Raw genomic sequence first — 16550 nt, 5'->3', positions numbered from 1 at the left:
CAGTTCTCATGTTTCTGAGCATCCTGCGACGCTGGGGAGGGGCTCCCGCGCTGGGCAGAGGCTGCAGATCTCTGGGGGATGTGTCCACTTTGTATGGCAGGCCCTGTCTTTGGAGGGAGGATGCTCCATCTCTATCTGATCCATCCTTGAGAAAGAGGAACCTGTGGTTTGCCTTCAGATGAACCGGCCAGAACAGGAACCAGAGTCTTCTTGAGCACCACAGAAGAGCTAAGTCCTTGGCTCTGGGTTTCTGCTGTTCAGAGCGGGACCCAGAATAAGACACCCACAGGGTACAGCTCAGAAACTTGAAGTCTTTGCATGCCTTCCGGACCAAAGAAGCTGCCTGCCTTCCTCTAAAGAGGGGGCTTCTTGGCTCTGGGCATCCCAGGCCTTTGCCCTGCCAGCCTGCCAGAAGTCAGCTAGTGGGCAAGGCCAAAGTCACTTGGGGGAGAATCCTGGTAGGTTTCATTGAGGGACAGAGCTGAGATGCACCATCACCTGCCTTTGTTCCCTGTCAGCTGTGACTGCACATTATTGCTGTTGTCATTAGAGAGGAAGCTGAGGTTCTGAGAGGTTAGGTTTCTTGTGCAAGGTCACACAGGGAGTCAGCTGGCTCCTGGAGACAATGAGATTTGAGGCCCATACCTCAAGGTAACACCAACTGCAGTGGATTGAATTGTGTTCCCCGAAAACTTACTGGAGCATGAACTGTGTCCTGCAAGTTTTATGTAATATAAGCTTGGCCCCCAGTGTGACTGTTAAGAGGGTGTGAAATTCTATTATAGTCGTTGAAAGGTGGAACCTTGAAGAGGTGATTGGATTGTAGGACTGTGTTGTAGTAAATGGATTAATAATGGTGGTCAGTGGCGTGGTTCTGAGGGCTTTAAAGGAAGAGAAGAGTCTCCCTCTGGCTCTCTCTGCTCTCTCTGCAATATGAGACCCCTGGGTCACTGTCGCCACCACCAGATGGACTTTGGACTTCCCAGCCTCAGAAACTGTAAGCAATAAGTTTCACTGTCTTATAAATTACTCAGTTCCATGTATTTTGTTATAAGCAACAGAAACGGACTAATACACCAACAGAATTGTAACAGCAAGTCCCATCCCCCTGTCACCCAGCTCCAAATACACACTTGACCTTGGCTCAGGGGTGAGCAATAGCATTTTTATAGTTTATATATTTCTTTTCTAACAGCATTTTAAGGTCAAATGCTTAATTACCTCTCTGGCTCCCACCTCCTACATTGAAGGTGTCCTGTACATCTGTGCTGTCCAATATGGTAGCCATTGGCCATATGTGGCTAGTGAGCTCTTGAAATGTGGCTGGTCTGAATTGAAATGTGCTATGAGTGTAGAATACACACTAGATTTCGAAAACTTGATAGAAAAAACGAAGTAAAATTCTCATTCATAATTTTTATACTGATGATATGGAAATATGATATTTTGGACATTAAATAGATATGAAAATTAATTTCCCCCATTTCTCTTTCCTTTTCTAATGTGACTATCAGAATATTTAAAATTGCATCTATTGTGTCTTGTGTCATGTTTTATTGGATGGCGCCACTCCTAGAAAGTCCTGTGGCTGGGATGACGAGGTGGTGCTGAGACAAGGGAGCCTGACGAGAAGGCAGGATGGCTTTGCTGGGCAGGCGTCCTTTGCTTCCTGAACATGTTTTTCCAGGGAGACTACATAGATAGGGTTGGAATTGCTGGCCAGACTCAGAACAGCAGTTCCACTGCACCCAAGCCCTAAGCCGTGGGTGCAAGACCAGGGCATGGGCTTTGGAGCCAAACCGTTCCAATCTCTGCAACACCACCTACTAGTTGTGTGACCTCAGGCCAGTCACTCAGCCCTGAGGTTCAGTTTCCTCATCTGTAAAATGGGACCATCACATAGAGCCCGCCAAGAGGGACCTTAAGAGGATTAAACCAGGTGAAGAGTAGATGGCACCTACTGCAGTACTAGGGACCATCAGCATTCAGTAAGTTTACACAACAAATGTAAATCATCAAGGTGTTAAAAGGCATCCTAGAGACCAGGATAATTTGGTTTGGGATTAACAGCATTTGGGACGCGCTCTTGATGGTTGCCCCATGGCCCTTCTCCCTGCATCAGCCTTGCCTCGCTCACCTGGTCCATGGGTAGAAATGGGCAGGTTCGCGGTTGACACGTGCAGACGCAGCAGCCTCGGCAGAGGCTGGGCCCCGCGTCTTGTCCGCCAGGCTCTGCTCAATAGCCATCTGCACCAGCTCGTCCTCACTCAGGCTGCTGTACAGACTGTATTCCTCGTGCCCGATGGCACGCTGTCTGGCCCGAGCACTGATCTCCGTGGCCATCCTCTTCCACCTCTCACCCCAGCCTCCAGAAGAGACACCGAAGTGGGAAGGAGGAAACAGAAAATCAGAAAACCCTGTGAGGAGAACAAAACCATCCTGGTCACTAACAGTTTTGCAAGACAGCTATGTTTACCCACAGGGAAGGCTGTGCATTCTTTTGGCACTCACACGTTTATTTTTTACTCATTCATTAGGCCATGTGATCCACCTGACCACCCATCCATCAAATCATCCATCCACACACCCACCCATCAGTCCATAGTCCTATTCGTCCGTCAACCCACCCAACCATTGATCTATCTACCCTGCCATCCATCACTATTCATCTGTCTATCCAACCTCCCAATCATCCATCCATCCATCCATTCATCCCTCCGTTATCCATCTTCCTATCTATCTGTTCACCCACCGACCCATTTATCCATCTGTCTTCCCATCCATGTCTATCTAACCATCCACCCATCTACCACTCATTTTTCCATTCCAGACAACCTATGTATACACGTATGCATGCATACATTAACTGAAAGATTATTTATTGAGCACCTGCTCTGTGTCACACACTCTTCTAAGCATGGGGGACGCAACAATGATCCTAACAGACAAAAATCCCTGCCCTCATGGAGCTTACACAGCAGTGCATATATTCCTTCCTTCCAACTAGCAACAACATCCTGTCCTGGCATTTCTCCATTTCTCTGCACTCTGGTAGGGCTGAGAATACTAGAAATGAATCTGACATGGGCCCTCTACCAGAGATCTAGTCAAAATCAATTATTAAAATAATTTTCCATGTTAATTCCAGGGACTCTCTTCTAAAGTAAAATGCTTTCAAGAGAAAAGGACTTCAGTTAGGTTAACTGCTTTCAGGAAACAAAGTAAAATCAACTAATCCTGACTTTTGTTTTGACTGGCTGACTTGCAGAGTGACTGTAGGTCAATGGTTCTGAGCCCAGGCTGAACATTAGAATCACATGAAGTCTTTGAAAAATACACCAAATACCAGTGCTACACTATGGTTTGTTCAGCAAATGCAAATACTCACTCCCCTCCCTTTCCCATTTGTATTGGACCCCAGTCCATGTGTCTTGCTCTGGCCAGTGAGTGTTGGTGGACAGGAAGCAAGCAGACAAGTGACAAGTGCCTGTGGTCTTGCTCTTCTGCCATCACCAAAACAAGAGTCCCCACCAGAGACCACCCAGGGCAACCTGAGCCCAACCTGCCCAGAGCAGCCCTGCCCAGCAGGGCCTGCAGCCTAAGCTGAGTGCCCAGCCTGGGCTGGCTCACATCCGCCAGTCTGCAGTTAGCCTGCAGATCCAGAGCATGAGAATAAATGCTCACCTGGGGTGCTTTTTTATGGGGCATTCTGTGGCTCTAGTTCACTGATACCTAAAAGACTAGGCACTTCACACAGAGAGTATCCAAGTGCTGATAATGAAAAGTAAAGGGGCTTAACTCCATTAGTGTTTGGGGAGATTCAAATTAAAACCCCAGTGCAGTACCACTATATGAGAATACTTCAAAAAGTTCATGGCAAGATAGAATTGAAAGATAATGCAAATCTTTCCATGAACTTTTCTAAGTACCTTGAACTCCCACCAGAATGACTGCAATGAAAAGGATGGAAAATACCAAGTGCTGGGGAAGATACGGAGTAACCACAACTCTCCCCTGCATTGGTAGGAGGGTGAAATGGTAAAACCACTTTGGAAAATTGATAGTATTTGCTGAAGGTGAACATGCACATGTCCTATGACCTAAAAACTCCCCTTTTAGCTATATGCCCAAGAGAATTATGTACATGTGTTCTCCAAATGACAAGGTCAAGAATATTCATAGCAGCACTACTCAAAATGTCTATCCACATTGGAATGGATTAACACATTGTGATATATTCAGGTGACGGTGTGCACCCATGAAAATAAACTGCCGCTACCCTCAACAAGGATGAGTCTCTCAAGCTTTGTTGAGCCTAACACACCAGACAAAGAAAGAATATGCTAGGGGTACTTCAAAAACTTCATGGAAGACTCGTATTCTCTTTTAATTCCATTTTCCCATGAGCTTTTTGAAGAACCCTTGTATGTACGTGATTCAATTTATATAAAGTTTAGGAACAGATGAAAAAAAAACCCTATGGTGATAGAAGTCAGAAAAGTGGTTAGCTTTGGGGGGCTGCTAACTGGAAGGGGCCTGCTGGAGGCTTCTGAGGAGCTAATTGTGTAGTGTTTCTCCATCTGGGTGGTTACATGGTGTGGTTACCTTTGTAAGAATCCCTGGAGCTGTTCTCTTATGGTTTGAGTGCTGCTGTGTGAGTACATTATACTGCAATAACATATCTATTTTAAAAACATATAAAATAAGTTTTAGAAAGTATCAGTGCTCGGACCTATCTCAGACCAATTAAGTCAGAATGGGAGTGTGGCCCAGGTATCACGCTTATTTGAAGAGGCCCCCAAGTGACTGGGAACCACCACTTTGGAGACTGACCAGGCTGGATCCTTCTCATGTTTTAAGGCCCACAGCAAGTGCCTCTCTTCTGGGAAGCCTACCCCGGTCCTTCAGAACTTCTCCTTCTGGGCTGTGGTCATTAGTTCATGTGTGCACTTGACCCTGGATCCTCTTTCCCAGGCCCGTGCCTAATGGGAAGATGGTAAAGTTTGCTGCACAGTTGGCTGAATGTATCCATTATTAGGGTATGGCAGATCCTGTTGGTGGCCCTACCAAAAGCCATTTCCCCCATCTTCCCTGACAGCAGAACCTGGTTCTGTCCAGGAAACAGTGTGCCCTGTTCCATGGATGAATCATGATTTTTCCGAGCCAGGAGGGACAGTTCTGCCCCCTTGGCTGGTGACTGGTTTAGGGGTGGGCATGCAGCTTAGTTTTATCCAGGGAAATATAACAGAAGTTTGGCACTCCTAGGAAGGACTTTCCTCCCTAATAAAATAGGGAGTAGTGAAGAAAATGACTCCTTGCTCCAACCCCTGCTTTGTGTGTAAAGGACTTGATGCTTGGAGAAGTGACCATGAGGGGGACAGAGTGACTGGTAGGTTGATACAGTGAGTTTGACCAAATGATTGACAGGTCTCCTGGGTCCTCCATTGTATGTATTGTTGGGCTGTGGAACAAATTCTGGGTCTATGCACCCTAGCCTACTTGTTAGCTAAAGACTGAAGATCATTATGGTTTAAGCCAATGTCAGCTGGATTTTCTGTCACATGCAGTCAAAATCATCTTACCAGATGGTTCTTAGGCCTGACTGAGAGTCTTGAAAATATACAAAGGCCCTGGTTCCACCCCAGACCAATGAACTCCAAGCTTCCAGGGCTGGAGATGAAGCACTGCAAACTTTAAGGCTTCTCTGATGATTTTAGTGTGTAGCTAGGGTTGAGAATCACTATTCTAGATCAATATGTCAGTGGCCACACTCTGTTCCACATTAGGGGAGGAGAAGAGGTATCATGACCTCAAAATCATTTTATAGCTGATGTTTGGGGAGTTATTTTTCATAGCAACAGCAGCAGCAGCAGCAGCAGCTTTGTTCATTGTAATAAGAGCCTGGGACTGGGGACCAAGAGACTTGGATTCATGTCCCAAATCAGTCATGAGCATCACTCTTCCTCTCTCAGGTTCTCAGTTTTCCCATCTATTAAATGACAGGATGGACTAGAGCCTGTCCTCTGACCCTCCCATCCTGGCAGGGGACACCTGTGCAGCCAGGTGGGTCCCCAGCCCCAGCTGGCTTCCTGCCCCTTGCCTGCTTCCATGCGGCTGAGGTCCCTAGTAGGTCTGGCTTGGCCCAGGTCAGCAGGGTGAGGAGAGGGCTCTTCCTAGTGACAGGAGTGACCCCCTACGCTTTTCTAGATTGCGGGTTCATCTTTACCCATGCACCTGGCACAAGGCAGGACCTCAGTCCACGTAGCACTAAACTAACCAGAAGTGCTGGTGCTCAGTGCCTTTCCTGGCATCAGGGTGCCTCCATCTGAAGGTGTCTGCTTGAGGCCAGGGGACAAAGGGGAAGGACACTGGACTGAGTCAAGTACTGAGTTACAATCTCCATATCGATGCTAGAGTGCTGTGTGACCTTGGCCAAGTCCTTGTTCCTCTCTGGGGCTCTGTTTTATTATTGAAAAAGGAGGATTTGGGACTAGAAGGTTTCCAAGGGTTCTTCCAGTTCTAAAGAGTCTGAAACTCAGTAAAATGTTTGGTTTATCTCTGTGCTATTGAATCCCAAACTCCCTGTCCCCGGGGATCCTCTATGGCCACCTCAGCGGGACCCCATCTGTAAAGAGCTTAGTGTTGGTTACAGGAGAACAGGGAACCAAGTGAGAGGGATGGATCTCAGGCCTGGAGGTCAGAAGCCCTGGGTCTAGTTTCAATTCTGCAACCTTGGGCAAGTTACTTCCCCTTTCTGAGCCTCAGTTCCCTCATCAGTAAAAATGGGAAAAAGACAAACAACTTCACTTTGTAAAGGGAGGAGTTTATGTGCTAAGGCATGTGTAGGAAGCCTGTAAGGGTAAAGCAGTTATTTAACAGGGATCCTTCCTGGCCCTCATCTCCAGGCAGCTGCTGGCCCTGCAACCTCATATGGTCCAGTCAGAGGCTATGACAGCACGTGGCTACAGTGCCCCTTCCCTGACCACATGCCTTCCAGGAGGTGAAGCCAGCCAGGTAATGCTCACCTGCAATTGTCAGTCCCATAGCCAATTCCAGACTCACCAGGCCCTTCCCGAGTCTCTCCCACAGTTGGACATCGCTCACAAACTTTACATTTCTCAGCTATCCATGTCATTGCCTTACAACAGCCCTGGAAGGTAAGAAGCTTTTTCACTGAATTAACCTAATTCTTCTACACTCTGATCCTTCCAAAAGGAATGTGAAACCCTTATGTTATTGGTCCCAATTTACAGATGAGGCAATTAAGGTTCCGAGTGGGAGAGGAAGGGTTTGCAAGAGAACAGACAGCTGTAAAGTTGGGATTTGAAGCCTGATCTTCCAACCTCAAATCCAATGCTCCTTCTGGAAATTCCAGGGACACCGATCCAAGCAATTGGCCCATATGTGGGTTCTGAGCAGGCACGGGTAATACTGTCCATCCTCATCCTCCTGCACCAGCTGTCTAGCCCAGTCACCCAGCACCCCCTGGCTTGCCTCTGTGCACTGGGCACCACACCAGGCCCGGGGCCCACTGAGAGGAAGGTACACACAGACGAGAGAGGAGAAGGAGTTGACCTTGACTGGACTTTGAGAGAGAGGGGCTCTGCCTCGGAGAAGGCCCCGATTCCCTACCCCACTCTGGGCCCAGATATCTCTTGGTTTTCCCATGGAGGTCCTCAGCCTTTGAGGGTTCTTGGGTAAGTTGCCCACATTTAGTTTGCTCATGCATCAAATGGGGATAGTAGCAAGTGACTATTATTATGAGGTTGGGGGTAGACTCAAAAGACCTCAGAAGATCCAGGCTGAGATGTTGGCCTGGCCATTAGTAAGTGTGGGACATGGGCTGCTGCAGGGAGGAGAATCCCCGTTACTGGTTCAATGCAACCATAGGCTTCTGACGCCTGCCAAGGACAACTGTGGGGCATCGCCCTGGAGACAGGTGCAGCTGCTCAGCCTTAGCACAAGGGGGAGGTTATGAAACGGCCTATGGAGCCAACCTGACTATGTCCAAATCCCAGCTTTGCTAGTTATTAGCTGTGTGACCTCTTGGAATCTCAATTTCTCCATCTATAAAATGGACATCAGAGTACCTATTTCTTGGGGTGTGGAGGATAGACAGTGATCCCAGGTGATATCCTGCCCCTCTTTTGGCTTCAGTTTCCTCTGGTCTTCATGCTGCCCAGCTGGATTTCTGAGGTATCTGCCTGGGGGCTGGGCTGCCTTCTGGGCCTGAGTCCTGCAGGGTGGCCGGCAGCCCTGAGGGACCCTCTGGGAGGCTGATTGGGATAAAAATAGTCCCTTCTCAGGGAAGCAGGAGTGCCGTGGGCATAGCCAGAGGCCGGCAGAGGGAGGGGTGTTCAAGGGCTGGTCAGTCCAACACTTGTAGTAGGGGGGACTGGGCCAACTCTGGGGTTTCCAGGACCTCCTCTCTTGCCCTCTTTGCAGCACCCCAAACATTGGCTCTGGGGGAGCCCCCATCTCTTCCAGGTGGCATCTGTAAAACGGGGGGAAAATGGCTATGACAGGGCTCCTTGAGTTGACACATGTAAAACACCTAGAACAGTGCCTGGTCCATGCATAGCCAGTGCTCTTCTAAGCTGAGCCTCAGTATCTTCGTCTGTGAAATGGGTAAAGGAATATGGACCCTTGCAGGGTGATGGTGAGGACTGAAAAGTAGCATTGGAAAAGTGTCCTTCTTTCCCCAGTTCCCTTCCCTTCCTACAAATCCCTACAGCCAGAGTCTGTCTGGGAACTGGCAGGGGGGCTCTCGTGGGTATGGTGGGGTCTGTGTGATTGTTTGGGGACTGCATGGGAGGTCACTTCCTAGATGTCTTCTCAGAAAACGGGGTGAAAGGAGGCATGGTTGGGAGGGCTGGGGGCAAGAAGGAGGGCTGGCAGCCGTCCTCCAGCACCCAAGTTCCCCATGGGTCAGGGACTTGGGACAGGTGCATGAGGCTGCACGAGCCACTTCCTGCCCTCAGCTGCATTTGCAGATGGAGTCCGAACACCGCTCACAAGACTGCTCTGCCCTGAAAGGCTCCCTTCCAGGCACAGCTTGTGCAATGTGTCCTCCAGGAAGCCTTCATGAGGGATGAGGTATTCTGAACTGCCTCCAAGGGCACCCTTACATTTTGTGGCTCTGACTGCCTGCTTTGGGCCCGTCTTCCTAGAGAGTCCAGAAACTTCTGAAGATCAGGACCGTGTTACATTTGTGTGTTAACTCCAGGACCTAAACCAAGGCCAGGTGCACAGTAGGTGTTACACAATGGGTTAATAAATGCCAGATGGACAGGTGAATCAAAGAGTCATGACAAGGCTTCAAACCCTTGGAAGCACAGCCATTAACGAGACATTCACAGCTCAGGGACAGATGGCCGCTGGCCCGGGTGCCTACTGCCTGGACTCAGCCTTGCCTCTGCCACCTACTGGCCGTGAGAGGGGAAGCAACTTGCTCACACCCTCAGTGCCTCACTTTTCCCACCTGTAAAATGGAGCTGATAACAGCATGTGGCATGTGGAGGTGCTGTCAGATGAAATGAGGTAACAGGAATAAATGCAGAGAAAAGCACCTGCACGCAGCTGGTGGCCCACGAAAATCTGCTAATGTTATTCAAGGGCTCCCAAGACTCTCGCTGCTCTGCCCTGACCCCAGAAAGTGCACAAGACTCGCTCGACCCTCTCCTACTGGGAGGATGCTCGCTTGGGACTCACTCGTGGCTGGCAGTGTTCAAGGAGGCTGATTCTGAGGCATTTGGATTCTCCCAAGCTCTCTCCATCGAAAAAGAGCGAGAGCCAACACCAATATCAAGGGTTCGGATCCCCATACTGGCCAGCTGCCAAAAAAATAATAAAAAAAGAGCAAGAGCAAAAGTAAAAGTGAGCTGCAAGCCCAGCCTTCTCCTGACAGCTGAGGTCAGAGGGTAAAGCTGGGCTGTCAGGCTGTCCGCGGAGCCCTGCTGGGCAGTCCCAGGCTCGGTAACGGGCTCGGAGCTTGGGAAGGAGGGAGATCTCCATGCCCTTCCCGAAGCCAGCCTGGGTGCAGGATGGATTCTGCCCACTCATTCCTGCTTCTCCATTCCCGGTTCTCCATTTCCAGCACCCCTCCAGCCCCTCTGCCCTTCCTGCCCACACCATCTGCTGTTCTAGAACTTAGGAAGGACCCACAGCCTGGTCTTCTCCACTCCTCTCAATCTTGGGCTTGAATTGCTGTCCAAGGTGACCACCTACAAACGACAAGTGTGGCTGCTTAGTGAGCATTTAATTCATTCAACGGTGCTGGGCAAATAGTAAGTGCTGTATAAGTATTGCAGTTAGGGTCCGCCTGTACCTTTTAGGTGTGAGGGTGGCATGTGGACTGTTCTGTTTAGCTCTAATGCCATGTCTATGGTTCAGAGCCCTCTGTCCCCCTCAGATCACCACTGCCCACTGTAGCAGGTGCTCAGAGTGCCCCCACAGGATGCCTTCCCTTGCAGTTAGTTTACACTCTCACAGATGTTTTGAGTTTGAACCACACAATATGTCTGTGATAAAGGTATTGTTTCCATTCTACAGATGAGTAAACTGAGGCACACCCAGGGAGAAAGTGACAAGGGAGAAGCTAGAGGTTACATCTGACTTCACACCAAGTTCTCATTCCAGGTAACCAGCAGCAGCCTCCAGCTGTGTACACATGTATCTATATATATGTATGTATATATACACATATAAAGTGCACATAAACATACACACATGCAATCAATCTATTCCAGAAGTTCCAGAGTCTCCCAAATGTCATATGACCCTTAGCCTGAGCCAATCCCCAAAACTGGCCACTTGGGCTAGCCTGGGGACACAAGAAGAAATGGGGAACTAACCCAGGCTATTCCTTGGCCCCAGGGCACTCAGCCTCATTCTTTGCAGTGCCCATTCCCTCTGTCTAAGCTAATCTTTCTGATCTGCCATTTCCCCCTGGATGCAGAGGGCTCCTAGGAAACCTGAGGAAATACTTCCAGCTGGAAGGCCCCTGGCTGTAACACACCAAAGCATCCTCTCCCCTTCCAGAGTTCTGCTGCTTTAAAACCTAAACAATGAAACCGAAGCTGATGTGTGGGTCCCTGTACTGTCCCAGCTGCTTTCATATACTGCACCATGTGACCTTCTCAGTACCCCGTCTTCCCATTGTACAGATGGGGAGACTGAGGCCTGGCACTTAAATGGGACAGCGTTTAAGACCAGGTCTCCCTGCCCTCTCTTTTCATCAGACCTGCTGACAATGAATATTTAGGGCAGTGGCAAGGGGTGAGTTACTCTGTGACCCTGAACGTTGCACCTCCAGAGGTTTCTGCTCTGGCTCAGGAGTGACCTGGCTTGGTGAGAGAGGTGAGAGTGAGAATCCAGACCACCCTGCCCTTGGCCTCTGGAAGGGGCCCAGATCAAAGTCCCACGGTGAGCCTTTGGCAGTAGGGCAGTGCTGACACTTCTGACTGCCCTAGGGCCTGGCATCGAGGGCCTCGCAGCTGCTGGGAGTTTGAGCCTTTTGTCTAGACTCTAAAGATTCTAAAAAGCCTGTCTCAACTCTGCTAATCTCAGACCCTTTGATACCAGTTTCAAGCTCCTGGATTTTGAGGGCCCGGGTCTTGGGGCTTTCGAGGCCAAGCCGGGGTTGCTGCAGGTGACCAAGGAGATGTGCTCAGGGCTGCAGGCCTCAATTGACCCCAAGTACAGGGCTCTTCTCTTTGTATGGAGGAGAAGCTGAGGCCTAGAGAGGGAACATGACTGCCCCAAGGCACCCAGTAGGAGGTGCTGACCAGGGATTTGACCCGCTCCAAAGTTGTCTCTGCTCCCTCTCCACCATGCCCTGATGCTCTGTGCTCATTGCATGGAGGGGGAGACTGAGGTTCCACCTAAAATGGAGCTCCCCTTGCTTCCCTTTGCTGAGCCAAACCTGGGTGAATCTTTCCCAAATAGTCTGGGACCCTCACAACAAATCTTGATGGTTTATTTATTTATCGGTGTACATTGAGGAAGCCACCTCAAAAGGAGAGCGAGAGAGAGAGGGGAGAAAAGAGACACAGGAATAAAATCCCTGCCCTTCTCCCTGTCTCCCCACTGCAGCCAGACGCATCAGTGTGGCTCAGCCACAAATAATTCTGGACACAGAATTCCAGGCCCCTGACCCAGTTTCTGCCCAGGCTCTGCCATCTGTGCCAGGGGCCTAGGGCAGGGGTGATGAGGTGGGAGAGGCTGGCTAGTCCACTTCTGAGCCTCCAACAGCAGCTGCCCTGGCCCCTCATGGCTCCTCCCCAGCCCCTCATGTGCAGCCCTGCCCAGCCCTGTTCTGTCCCATGGGTACCAGGAGACCATAGACCTTCACCTCTGTCCCTGGGTGGCAAGCACACGGGGGGTTCTGGAAGTTCATCCAGGCGGCAGAGTGGGAAAGCTTGGGCAGGGCAGGGGCTGCTCTTCTAGCAATGGTGGGACTGGCTGGAAACGTTCTAAGCTAGATCCCACCAAAATCAGTGAGGACCTTTTTCCTTTCTCTTACCCTCTCTTCCACTGGGTTTGGTTTTTTTCCTCTCCTGCCTTTATTTAAATCTTTTCTTCTCCTCTCTCTGCTTTCCCTGTTCCTTTCCTCTCTCCTGTTATACTCCTCTCTTCTATGTCTGCTTAAAAAAAACAAAACAGGCAGGTTAGGAATCAATGCACTTTGCCTTCACCACCATCTCCAGAACATTCCCCTCAATGACAAAGCCCTTAACAACCTCATTTATATTCCTGGGCATTAATTATTCCAAAAGAGAGTGCTAAGGAATGAGATCGAAAGATACAACCCACTCCTGTGACAGGTGCCTCCTCCGTGCAGCCTGACTCTTTGCAGCTCAGAAATGGAACGCCATGGGGCGGGCCCAGAGGTATTTTTGTGCCTCCATCGGGAAGACTCTTTTGGATCTAGCCTGTTCACAATATACGGGCACCTTATGATGCCTTGACTGTGCCAGGGACATTTTTCCTGGGGGCACAACGGTCCTGTTTACCACCAACCCCGCCCCCTGGGAGGACACAGGAGGCTGTGGCTTTGAACGTGGGCCCCGGAGGCCAAGAGGTCCTGGTTTGATTCCTGACTCTTAACACCTGGTAGCCATCCAGCCCTAAGCAAGACCCCTAACTCACAGTGGCCTTAAAGAGAATCAATGAGAGGAATCTCTGCAAGCACGTGGGCCAGTGCCTGCCTCGTAGTAAGTGCTCAGTGAAGCTTGCTGTGTTATTATTCATGTGATGTCATTGTGGGTGGATTATTCACGACCCCATTCAAGGGAGGAGGAAGCGGGTGTCCCTGCTCCCCCCACCCACGAGGCACTTGTGACCTGGCCTGTTTGTGCAAAAGTGGATGGTGCAAATGAGAAGGGCGCCCCAGAGGCCGGCAGCCCTCTAAGGAGGCTGCAGCAGACAGGCCACCCCAGCTGGGGGCCCCACCTGGCTGTGGCACTGTGCCTCAGGGCCCAGGGCCTCAGGGCCAGGCCGGCATGCTGGCCCCAGCTGGCTCCTCCTGAGCCCCTTTGAACTTCCTCAAGACCCCACCTCATGAGATGAGCTTCTCCTTCAGTGGGGAGATTGCCCTTGTCCTGTGCTCTGCTTCTGTCTTCGTCATTTACCTGCCCTGCCTGAGCATCCCCGGCCTCCCCTCCTCATCCCATCCATCCCCTGGCTTCCCCAGGGCTGCCTGAAGTCAAAGCCCACCTGCTCCCCGCTCTGCTTAAAAACTTCCAGAAAATGTTGCAGCTTCTCACCTGGCCTGGAAGGAGCTAGTCTCCCTGCAGCCTCTTCCAGCTTTACCCCCATTTCTCACCTTCCTGACCCTTTGTTACAGCCACAGTGCACTTGTCACCACCAACCTGGCTTGTCTGCCTTTGCCCGAGCTGCTCCTCCAACGGGGGGGGCCCTTGCCCCACCCCAGTGACATCCCACCCATCTTTCGGAGGCCATCGCCTCCTTGAACATGTCCTCATGCGCATGCGCATGCATGCACACACTCATCTCTGCATACACAGCTTCACTAGATCCCACATAAATAAGATTTCTCATCCTACTTCCTCTCCTAAACCCCAAGCAGTTGCAGGTGGAGCCCATGACACCCTGGTTGCTGTCATCCCCCACAATACTGTGAATGCACAGGCACTCTGTAAATGTTGCATTAAATTGACTCTGCCAAGCATGAAAATATCTATCTGTTTGCCTGACCTGGATGCATTTCTGAAAGTCATCTGTCTGACACAGACATTGCCCAAGGCCTATGGACCCAACAATAGCATCATTGATAACTCCTGCATTTCCATTTTTAGAAGTACTCGGCAGCATGATATTCTGAGCAACAGTCCTCCAGAAGAGTGGATAAGTACACGCAAGTTGATATTCTCTGTCCCCCAGATCCAAAATGAAAGTCACTGGCATGCTGTCTAACTTAAGAGAATAGGAGAGAGAGGGAAAGGCTACAACGCAGTCTCACTACGAGAGGTTTCCGGTACGTACTGCAGCTGCAAGTCCCAGCCAGCAAACCATCTTTTGCAAGGTCTGTATAAGAAAGTTGAAAGCATGCATTACCTGTTAAGCTTGAAACAAAGGTTCAATTCAGGGGTAATAAAAAGAAATTTCTTGAGAGTGTCTTAATTCAGAGCATGCTCCCTGAGTTTTTCTTCTGCCCTGGCCCTGAGCTTCTGGCTGCTCTGCCAGGCAGTTCTGAAATGCTCTCCTTTGAAGCAGGGAGTTTATTTCAGGCCCACCGCATGACCAGTGATGACAAGCCAAACTATAAGATGTTATGAATCTCAGATTTCCTGTTTGAAGATTGCACCAAGGAAGCTGCGATGATGCCTTCTGTTCCTCCGGGTGCATGGAATACAGACTGTCACTTCAGAGAGCATCTCGGAGCTTTGGCCTTCACGTGATGTCATCATTTGTGATCCTTGACATGGAGGCCATATATGGGTATGTTTCTGGAACTAGCCAGGAGGGAGCGAGAGGGGAGAGAGAGGCAGAGGCGAGGGACAGAGTGGAGAGACACAGAGTTGGGAGACAGTGAGTTTAGAGCAGGGGAGGAGGAGAGGGCAGACGTGGGAAGAAAAGGCCAAAAAGGAGGGGAGGCAAGAGGCAGAATGGAAGCGGGGGCTGGATGAAAGAGATGGGAGTGAAGGGAGACAGGGGATAAAGGACTCTGTGTAAACAGCCTTTGGAGAAGTTGAGGTTTGGTGCTGAGCATGCAGCAGGTGGCAGAGCCTGACACTGGAGATAACAGGTGTCTAGATGCTGAGTGTTGGGGATGGGGCTGGGGTTACAAAGGACAGGGGCACAACCCACCAGCCAACAAACACAAAAGCACATGGCCAAGCCCTGGGCAGAGAAACACAGGAAAGGGGACTCTTCCTCCAGGTCTAGGGAGGAACATCCCCTGTTTCTGGGACAGGTCGAATGGCAAAGGCAGTCCCCACACAGCCACATACATGCATTGTGCATCCAGGGTGAGCCCAGAACGCTGCCTGGTGCTCATGCTCCTACATGTGTGTTCAGATCTCAGGCCCCAGAGTTAGGGGGCCAGGAAATGTTACTTGGTTTATTCCTCTAAATGGAAAGTAATTTCCATTTCGAAGGCCCATTCCCATTGGAGGGTGTTGGACTTATGACAGCCATAGCATGATTTCTCATCAACTCAAATTCGGGAGAATTTCACGGTGCCTTCATACCCACTTCGAATAGTCCACCTGGAAATAAGTCTCAGTGAATACAGAGTGCCTGGGGGTTGGGTCAGGGTTCTGGGGGCTGACAGGTGCTGAGGATGGGAGGGAAGTCATCGGTCCCCGGGCTGTCTCCCAGCTACTCTGACGCTTATTAAATGGTGCATTGCCCTGGCTGGGACAATCTCCCCAGGTCATTGTGGCTGCCTGGCCCTCAAGTTTGGCTCACCAGCGCCTTCCAGACCCATATGCCATGGTGGGGATATGGGAGATGGGGTTTTCCCATTCTTTTTACTGTTTGGAGACCATCTTGGGCAATAAGACGTCCTAGTGGTCTCTCTGAGATGTCTCCCTGGAGTCTTGCTGCTTTCCTGGGCTCCTCACTGGAGGTGAGACAAGGTTCCTCTGCTTGCTGTCTATCACCAGCCCCCTCCTTGGAGTTGGCCTAGGAAGGGTGGGCCATGGGCAGGCACAAGGCCCCTTCTCAGGTTACCCTCTGCCTTGCCCTCTCAGTCCAGATGGACCTCTTGTAGTTGAGACAGCTGGAGAAACTGTCTCCAAATCCTGTTGTCTTCTGCCTGGACTGGGCTTTTAAAAATCGAGAACCCAAATTGTGGGTGAAGAGTCACTGGGATGAACTGCAGGAGGAGGGGGCTGGTTCTAATACATGAAAACATCATCCTGCTGCTTGCGCAGCAGCCTTCCAAGCAAGTGCTGTCCTCATCCCCATCTCACAGATAAGGAAACTGAGGCTCAGAGAGGTTGGCTGGTTGGCCCACAATCCCGCAGCTTACAAGTGATGGCTTGACCATCTGAACCAGCTACTCCTGACATAAAAGCCAATGC

The 16550-nt window shown here is 50.3% G+C and overlaps 2 protein-coding genes across 3 annotated transcripts in view; one reads left to right on the top strand and one right to left on the bottom strand.

Annotated features, from left to right (window-relative positions):
• Window positions 1-15073, bottom strand: part of ASB2 (ankyrin repeat and SOCS box containing 2) — a 42750-nt gene extending 27677 nt beyond the window's left edge. Inside the window, exons 1-2 of one of the 2 annotated variants that reach the window (XM_063090472.1) lie at window positions 14578-15073; window positions 2138-2366 (exon numbers count right to left, since the gene is read on the bottom strand). In XM_063090472.1, the coding sequence (XP_062946542.1) occupies window positions 2138-2343 (206 nt within the window). In that variant the 5' untranslated portion in view covers window positions 2344-2366; window positions 14578-15073. Of the gene's footprint in view, window positions 1-2137; window positions 2418-14577 lie in introns of both variants that reach the window. The other variant, XM_063090471.1, reaches the window with a different exon arrangement.
• Window positions 14788-16550, top strand: part of OTUB2 (OTU deubiquitinase, ubiquitin aldehyde binding 2) — a 63134-nt gene continuing 61371 nt past the window's right edge. The window contains exon 1 of the mRNA XM_063090473.1: window positions 14788-14961. Within this exon, the coding sequence (XP_062946543.1) occupies window positions 14867-14961 (95 nt within the window). The 5' untranslated portion in view covers window positions 14788-14866. The remainder of the gene's footprint in view (window positions 14962-16550) is intronic.

This window comes from Cynocephalus volans, chromosome 3 (assembly GCF_027409185.1).
Source record: "Cynocephalus volans isolate mCynVol1 chromosome 3, mCynVol1.pri, whole genome shotgun sequence".
Classification (NCBI taxonomy): domain Eukaryota; kingdom Metazoa; phylum Chordata; class Mammalia; order Dermoptera; family Cynocephalidae; genus Cynocephalus; species Cynocephalus volans.
This window is presented reverse-complemented; position numbering and strand designations above follow the sequence as displayed.